Genomic DNA, 9,272 nt, shown 5'->3' with positions numbered 1-9,272 from the left:
TGAAATATGTAGATATGCATTTTTTTCGTACCTGTTGAAATATATTCTTTTTCTTCTTCCTTCAGTTATGTTGGTGTGTAGATTTGGACAGGTTCTCTTTCTTTAGCATTTACATCATCTGTAAACAAACATGTAGAGTTCTATTTCATTAGTATGTACATAATATTTATAATCAAGTATGTATTATAAACTTATGTTGAATATATACCTTATGAATTCATATTTAAATCCATATCAAAGTATTTGTAGAGATAATAAATTGAATATATGGCATACCTTTTGTCTGGCGTTTTCCTCTTTTCTTCCTATTTTGAGGTTCTGTTGTAGACTCTAATAGGTCTCAAGCTTGAAGCAGTCCTCGGCAGGTGTATAAAATGATTGTGTTGTAACCTCCTTTATACAATAATATTTCTCTCTCCTTTTTCTGCTATAGTAGAGGCGGCTCCTCTCTTTAGGGTTTTATATAAACCCATTGGTATTCCTGCAATTAATGCTGTTGTTAAATAATGCAGAATTCAAAAATAAGCTATTTAATATTGGAGTTGATTGGGCCCATGTATTGAATATCCAATTGCATATATGTTTTAAGGTTTCCTTATTTTTCAATTAATAAGGAGCCATTTTTTGGGGATTTGCAGCTTTTTCTAGGTAGTCCATGCCTGAATTTGATCTCTTTAAAATATCTCTAAATAGGTAATTTTTAAATATTTTATGAAAATAATATTAAAATTGATATTTGTTATTTCCTATTTTTACATGTGAAGGGTTTTTCTCATCATTATGTCTTTTTTGGAAGTAGGCTTCTTTTTGCACGCCAGTGCTGCCTAACATATGTCTATAAATACCCATTCCTGTTGAAAACCCTTCAAGCCATTCCATTCACTTCATCATTTCTGCTTATTCGGTTTTTAGGTAGCTCTCAAAGATTTCAAGTTGCAATTTCTCAAGTTCTGTACATTCATAGTTTAATAGCTTACATAAACTCTTTTTATACATTTATTGTTTCTGGTTTGAAATGGAAACTGTCACTCATTTATTAGCATATGTTGTATTATATATGCTGAAAGAGTTCTAACCTCTGCTTATTGCTTTTGTACCATCCTTTTTGTCACTTAAATGGGCCTTCATTCATACCTTATAAGTTGTCAAAACAAAGTGAATGAGTTTTCAGACAGAAAATTTATATAAACATAAAAAGTGTGATATGTGTTCATCATTTGTTGCAAGTAGATATTACTAGATGGTTTTGTAATGAATAGAGGGTCTCACTACTCTTTTATACACTTTTTGGCAGGAGATATTACTAGACGGTTTATAATGAATAGATGGTCTCATTACCTTTTTTTGTATCTTTCATTTTAGGATCTCAATCATGCATTGTTGATAGATTAATAGATACCTGCAGATCAGTGGAGAAGAGAGTTAAATAATAGCATTGTATGAGTTGTTTAAGTAATTTTTTGTATTTTTACAGGATCACTTCTGAAATAATGGCTCCATTCATTACATGTGTTAACAATCTCAGCAAGGCAATCACCAATTCAACAATCAAAGTGAGGTGTGTTCGGGCTTATCAAGGTTTCCCTGAAGATAAGGATGATAAAAGCATAGAATGTGTGTTTCATGACTCCAAGGTAGACAATATCTGCAGAATATGCAAGCTAACACCATCTATTATTTGAACTACAATTAAGAACTGATGGTATTCTTTATAACATATATCTTGGTATTGATTTTCAGGGTACTAGAATTCAAGCTATATTTCCAAATAGTTTGGTCCAGAACTTTGGAAATAAACTCAGGGAAGGAAGGATTTTTTGTATTAAAAATTTCTTTTTCAGACCTAATACACTCATAAACAAAGCATCAAATCACCAGTTTAGATTGCTAATGAATGTCAAGACAGAGATGGTTGAGGTTAATGATCATAGGTTTTTGAGAGAAATGTTTGACTTCAAGCCCTTTGCTGCAATATCACAATATGAAAATGTTGATGATTCATCCTTCTTTGGTATGTTTTTTTTGTTGTTTACATTTACTTTAGTGTACTTCTTCCATTTTCTTGCAACTGATTATTGAATTGAGTTTCAATCTACTTAGTTTTCAATCAAATTGCAACTGTATATTGATCTTAGTTTCAGAAAAGTTGATACCTTATTGTTTTATGCTTTCTGAAAGTTAATACTCTTGATCCTCTGTAGTGGATTGACTGTAATTCAGAAAATTTTTGTTGATTCTCTGTAGTGGATTTATCCTCAAATCTGCAAGTTACAGGAAAAGTTGATTCAGTTTACATATTTGTCATTTGTGTTTGTTAGATGTCATTGGTGTGATAACTGGACCTGGTAGAGTTATCTCTCAATCTAAGTATAGATTGATTGAGATTGAGATTTCTGATGAGAAGTAAGTGCATTACTATTTTGGCATTCACATTTTATACTGTACATATGTTAAACTAATTGTATATCTTCCTTAACAGCCATAACAAACTATTTTGTACAATATGGGAATCAAATGTGGACTTATATCTGGATCAACTAAAAAAGAGTGAAGGAACAATTCCAATTGTGATTATTCAGTTTTGCAAGCGCAATCTATTTAGAGGTTCTTTATATTTCATGTTTTCTTACTGTTTTTTACTTGTCATTCGGTGTGGTAATCTTTAAGTGTTTGTGTTTTAGGTGAAATTCGCATTTCTACACATTTTCAAGCTTCTAAGGTTGTGATAAATGTTGATGTTAAAGAAGTTAAAGATTTTAGGATGAGGTATTCATTATTATGTACTTGATTTTCAAGTCAAATGTTTGTTATATTATTTATTTCTTATTACTCATATCTATTTACATATAACTCAATTTATCAAAAAATTTATTTATTGTTTTTAGAATAAGAAAGGATAGCAGATTTGTTCAGCAAGTTTCTGTCATTCAAGGAAGACAAAGGCTTGGGGGTGAATATGATGATCTACAATTGAAGTCCCTTGAGGATTTATCTTGCCTAGAGGTATTGAATAAGTTTCACATCTGTGTCTTTTAGTGTTCTTATTTTTCTTGAGTTTTATGTGTAACATTTCAATAGTTTATTTCGTTTTGTGATTCACAGGAAGGTTCATGTTGGGTATTCGGTAAAATTGATTCAGTTGAGTGCCACTATGGTGAATGGTATTTTTTGGCTTGTAAGACTTGTGTTAAGAAGGTCAGAGAGGTGGATAATAAGTTTAATTGTTCTGGATGTACAAAAACTCATACTTATGCTGTTAAAAGGTTTGATACTTTGTCTCTGGTACTTTGTCTTTGAACTCTAATGTAATAAAGTAATTTATATCAATAATTTTGTCTTATTCAGGTTCAAGTTTGTGGTGAATGTTGTTGATCATACTAGCAATGCATCTTTGTAATTGTGGGATAGGGAAGGCAGCCAATTGTTAGGGAGAAATGTGACTGATTTTTTAGCTAATGGTGGTCAGGTTTGTATGTTTAAACACTGAAATTTGGTATTTTTTTTCTATCATGGAGAGTTCTAATTCTAATTTCAATTATATTTCAGCAGGTTGCTCCTAAGAATTCCATTCCTTCACTTATTGAAGAGATTCTTGTGGGTCAGAATGTGCTGTTTAAACTTCAGCTGAAAAATCATATTGAATATTACAGAAGTTACCCTTTTACTGTCAACAAAGTTTGTAATATCCCTGAAGTAGTTGACAAGTATACTCCTAAAGACTTGGGTGAACAGATCTTTAACTTTGATACGAGGTTATCTGATCTACTTTTTGGAGCTGATCTTGCTGAGGTATTTAAATTTTATTATTATTCATTAGCTGTACACCTTCTGCATGAAAAAGTTGCTTGGATTGTTTTTCTGAATTCTTTTTACTTATAGGTGTCTCAGAAGCCCTATGGTACAACTGATCTGTCCATACTTGCTAATGATAATAGCAGTGAACTTTTTGTTAAAGGCTCTGTATTAAATTTTGGAGTTGAAGTTGTTGAGGTATTTCTGTATATATTATAGCTATTTTGATTATTTTGTAATTATTTATCATGCTTTATAATTAATTTTCCTATTAATATAGGGTTCTCAGAAAGTGTTTGTTACACCTAATCTCTCCACTGTTTCTAATGAGAAAAATCATGGATGGGGTATTGAAGGCTCTGCAAAACGATGCTAGGATTTAGATTTTGATCATTGTGATGATGTTGATGAAGTTCAGATTAAGAAGAAAGAGAAAATTGCTGGTTCTAATTAGATGGCAGGCATCCTTGGTGTCTATGTTTTGCTGTGTTTTTTTACTTAGCATTTTGAAAGAATTGTCATCCTCTGTTTTTGTGTGTTGGTTATGGATTTTATCACTGAAATTGACAATTTTTTGATGATGTTAGGGCAGGTTTATGTTTTCCATGTAGTGAAGTTATTAATATGAGATCTTCACCAAGAATTTTGAATGTTGAGCTATCCCATCATTTTATATTCAAGTTTTTAAGTTATTGTTCTGTTTTTCCCCTTATTAGGGTTTAGGGTTTAGAGTTATTGTTCTGTTATTAATGTTTGACAATGTTTAAATTTGAAATATATCATAAAGCTCAGTAAAAGAGTTTTAATAATTTAATAAACACACAGGCAATTTTGTTTCATGCATTACAATATATAAGCTGATAAAATATTTAACTTGATTCATTTATCTTAGAGGCAATTTATTCTGATTCATTTTAGTTATAGAATTTTGTACAAGTTAATTTCTGATGAACAAATATTTAAATTGATGGAGTAAAAATAAATATATAACTCATTCATAATCTAACATGTATAACACTTGGAAGTTTTGTGGGATAGTTTGAAAGGTCTTCTTGGTTATTTGACACAGCATAGGTAGCAAAAAGGAGATAGACTGAACAGGACTTGCATTTGAAAACACAATAGTGTGTTAGATAATATAATGTGGAGAGGTTGAAGAAAAGTAATTTATGTAATACAAGGTAGAACAAACCTAGATTCTTCTCCCCCTTCAAACTGAAAACATATAACCAAGAAGGTCCAGCACCTTCTCATTTCATGCAAAAGGTGTTTCTGCCAGATAATTGGAACAACATTGTAGTATTTAAAAAGTGAATATAACTGTTTAACCAAAGGTGAACAGAAAATATAACAGTTTAATTAAATATGTGCAGAAAAATAAATAAGTGTAAGTAAAGATTCCCTCCAACTACTCTAACAGAAGCTTCAAGGTCATCCCCTTTTCTATCTCTATGTTACTGCGGACAAAAAATTAATATTAAACAGTGAATAAAGGTTGAGTTTACTTTAAGAAGGATTCATCAAATTGATGTCATTAATTGTAGAAGCTGAGTTTATTTAGTTTAAAAACTTTCACTAGCAGATATATCTCAAAGGAACATGATCTTTTATCTTGGATTTTTTGTGGAATAATCAAACACAATGAAAAGAGAAAGCAGACTGATATTATAATTAACTGGAAAAAGAAAGGAGACTGATATTTTACACACTGCAGTCAACATTAATGCTATAAAACTGATAGATTAATCTTGATATATGTAAAGTCAGAGTGCTAATTTTAAGCAAATTCTATATTTGGAAATGCAAGTATAATTATTGGCACATTATAGAGCATTTGTCATTAAAGTTGTCTGATAAAGTGTTTAACATGATCTAATCTTCTACTCCATATTTTTTATTAAATTCCTAATCTTCTACTTCAGATTCTTTCTTAATGTCCTAATCTTCTACTCCATATTTTTTCTTAGTGAAAACTTTTCTAAACTGCATCCTTTTAATTTCTGAAATAACAATTTAAATAATCTGTTTTGTGGGATAATTTGAAAGGTCTTCTTGGTATTTGTGAAATTTTTATTCCTTTAAATATGCAGTTCTGCAGAGTTTAGTATATCCTCACTATACTTTGAATTTTTTTTCCTTTTAAGGCAAATATAAGTTGTTATTACCTGCCCTGTCATTCAAGTTGAGATTCTTATTGAATGAAGAAGTTAAAAAGGTCGGCTATACTTAAAAGTTCTGCTCATCAACAGTTAACACCTCCAATATCAGGTAAACTATGTAACTCTTACTCTTTTGAAATTTTCCCTAAAGCTCTATGATTTTTTTTGTTAAAAATCATTTAGTACCTGTACCTTTTGTATTACATCTAAGATTTTTCCAGCTGTATAAAATATGGCAAGCCTTTGCTATGCAATGATTTGGGAAATATTATGCAAAAACAGATTCTTGACTTTTATTGTTAGGAGTTGGATCCAGTAGCCAAATCAAGACAATGTGTTTATTTGTAATAGCTAAAAAAAAACTTTGAAATTTATTGGCTATGCTGATGCACCAGGTTTAATTATTTGCCCATTGTGTCACCTAATCGTTTGTGTCAAACGATTACAGATGTGATTTGCCCTTTGTGTCAAACAATCAGTGACAACATCTAAGCCTGAATTTCCATTCAGATGTGGGGTTCTTTGATAGCTTCTAAGCATGCATTTCCATTCAGATATAGGGTTCTTTGGTAGGTTGTAAACATGCATTTGCAGTGAGATTCTAACCTAATCAAGCAACATACATTGAATGGAAATATAAGATTACATAGTTTGTGAAATTTGTGTTACCTTTGAGAATTTGATTGCTCAGTTTTGGTGAAGAAACTGTGATTCCCTTCAAGTCCATTCTTCAAATGATGCTATCTTCGATTTGGTAGACACTCTCGAACATAATTAAGTTTCGAGTTTGAGGCTTCCATTTTGTCGCGCTCTGTGGGTTAGGGTTTTGAGGTATTTGATTCTGGAAATCGATTGAGGGAGAGATGCTTAGGGTTTAGGGGAGGCTGAGTGAGAAATAGACTACGATTGGACGGTAAGCAGAGTGTGGACCATTCGAATTAGCCGGGTTTGGCGTCGCTTCGAAGGAGACGGAGTCGATTCGCCGTTCGGAGGCAGCGATGTAGGTGGAGTAAGAGGGAGATGGATTGGTCGGCAGTTTCATCGGGAAGTAGGCAGTCTCTTGATTCTCAAACCCTAGATGCTTAGGCATTATTATTGTGCCTCAATATTTTGGGCTAATTGATTTGGGCTTTTGTTTTAAATGTTAGGGGCCCAAATTTTTGTTTTAAATGTTAGGGGTGTTTGGGCCCTGAAATTGAAAGTGGCAGTGATGGATTGGATTAAATTAACATTGATTAGATGGATTAATATTTCATAAACATTGCTTGAAATTTAGAAACTTGGGCTAAATCGAAAATAATTATGACAAACGAATGAAGTTATGTAACAATCAAATAATTTATTTCCAAATTTAGAAAGGATTTTATTTATAATTCGCGCCCATTTTGTCAAGGAATCGAGTTCTATAATAGAATTTGTTGTTGTAATAATTATTAATCCTTGACAAAAAAATTTTAATTGTTTTTTATAAAATAATTATTACAAAATCTTCGAGTTCTATAAAAGAGTGAAAAATAGTGAAGGAACAATTCCAATTGTGATTATTTAGTTTTGCATTATGGGAATTTGATTGCTCGGTTTGTGAAATTTGTTCCTTCACTCCTTTTCACTCTATTATAGAACTCAAAAATTTAGAAAGGATTTTATAATCATTCGCTCCGATTTTGTCAAGGAATCAAGTTCGATAATAGAATTTGTTATTGTAATAATTATTAATCCTTGACAAAATGTTTTTAATTTGTTATTCTAAAATAATTATTACAAAATCTTATACCTTATAATTATTACAAAATGTAATTATTATTAATCCTTATAAAATCTCATACCTTATGCGCAGCTACATAATATTTTTCTTTTGTAGATGCGTTATTATTTCATAACAGAATCGAGTTTTGAGGCAACAAAGGTATACGATTACGTCAGTTATATAACAGTTATGCAAGTATTGAGTTATTCTTTTCTATATTTTTATTATATTTTTAGTTGACAGTATTATTCTGCCCTTTATTAGACTTTTTATTTTTAGTTAAAAAATATAGGTATAATTATGGGAAATTGTTATATAGACAAAAATAAAGTTGTAGGTTTTCTATCTAAAGAATCCAGGGCAGTTGTAACGCATTATTGTAATTTTAAGTTTAAGAACTTTCATAAAAATAATTGTTTACATTTTCTGAGTGGAAGTATATTTCCAATTTTAGGCCCTTATTTATTTGTTGTGCAAAGATGTTAATTTGTAATAATGTTTAAATTATGAAAGTAAACTTTTGGTAAACTTAATCTTTAAAATTTATTAACAATCTATTGTATTTCTTTTAATTTGGATAGTAATACTCAAATTATATATTGTGTACTAATTTTATTTAAATTTTGCTTTATATTTTGTAGCTGACGTGTGTGGATCATTTGAAAGTCCTATTGTTATAAGTGATGATGTGCTTGATGAACGCAATCGGTCTATTGTTAATGAGAGATATTTTGGTTCATCTAATTTTAATCAAGATGGAGGTATTTTTTTATCGTATCTTGGTTACTTTCTTTATTTTCTAAATTCGTATTTTCCTGATTATATATTTCAAATTGTATAAGTTTTTTATTTATGCTTTACTAACTTTTTTATAGAATTTTGGGATATTGGTGATCCTTCATATATTTGTTCACATTGTGGAGCATTATTTTGGTATGAGGAACGTATTGGCAAACCCAATATGGCCACTAATCCAAGATATTCGGGTTGTTGTATGAATGAAAATATTGAGATTCCTAAGTAGACTTTTCCACCTGACGTTTTGCACCAATTAATGTTCTCTAATGACGCCAAAAGTATTCACTATTTGAAAAATATTCGTTCGTATAATTCGATGTTTGGTTTTACCTCAATGGGAGGTAAAGTTGACAATAGTGTTAACACCGGTGGTGGTCCCCCTGTATTTCGTTTACACGGGCAAAATTACCACTTAATTGGTAGTTTACTACCATTAGACGGTTGCGAGCTGAAGTTTGCCCAGTTATATGTGTATGATATGGACAATGAGATCAATTACAGAATAACGTCCGTGAGGTAATCAAGTTTTCATTAGCTGACAAATTAAATATATATTTATTTTGTTAAAAAATAAATATAGTAATTTTTATTTAACAGGCAAAGGGATGCTGTGAATAACCTTCATTTAGAGATTGTTAGTGATTTGCAACATATGTTGGATGAAAAATGCGTTAGTAAAGTCTTTTCATATGGCCAAAGAAAAAATTGGACATGAAAATCAACCCAATGTAAGTTTGAGGTTGCTTGGTAAGAGAGGTAGGGATGGAAGAACCTAT

At 30.8% G+C, this 9,272-nt stretch overlaps 1 protein-coding gene across 1 annotated transcript; it reads left to right on the top strand.

The window, feature by feature from the left end:
• The first annotated feature begins 655 nt into the window (after window positions 1–655).
• On the top strand, window positions 656–8,722 carry LOC121770424. The gene is made up of 15 exons (XM_042167153.1): window positions 656–693; window positions 1,475–1,634; window positions 1,741–2,011; window positions 2,319–2,403; window positions 2,480–2,604; window positions 2,682–2,766; window positions 2,886–3,003; window positions 3,103–3,263; window positions 3,346–3,351; window positions 3,409–3,466; window positions 3,550–3,789; window positions 3,880–3,990; window positions 4,073–4,139; window positions 8,340–8,459; window positions 8,574–8,722. The coding sequence occupies exons 1-15, from the start codon at window positions 656–658 to the stop codon at window positions 8,720–8,722; spliced, it is 1,794 nt and encodes a 597-aa protein (XP_042023087.1).
• Window positions 8,723–9,272: the final 550 nt, after the last annotated feature.

The sequence above is a fragment of the Salvia splendens genome, chromosome 16 (genome assembly GCF_004379255.2).
Source record: "Salvia splendens isolate huo1 chromosome 16, SspV2, whole genome shotgun sequence".
Classification (NCBI taxonomy): Eukaryota; Viridiplantae; Streptophyta; class Magnoliopsida; order Lamiales; family Lamiaceae; genus Salvia; species Salvia splendens.
This window is presented reverse-complemented; position numbering and strand designations above follow the sequence as displayed.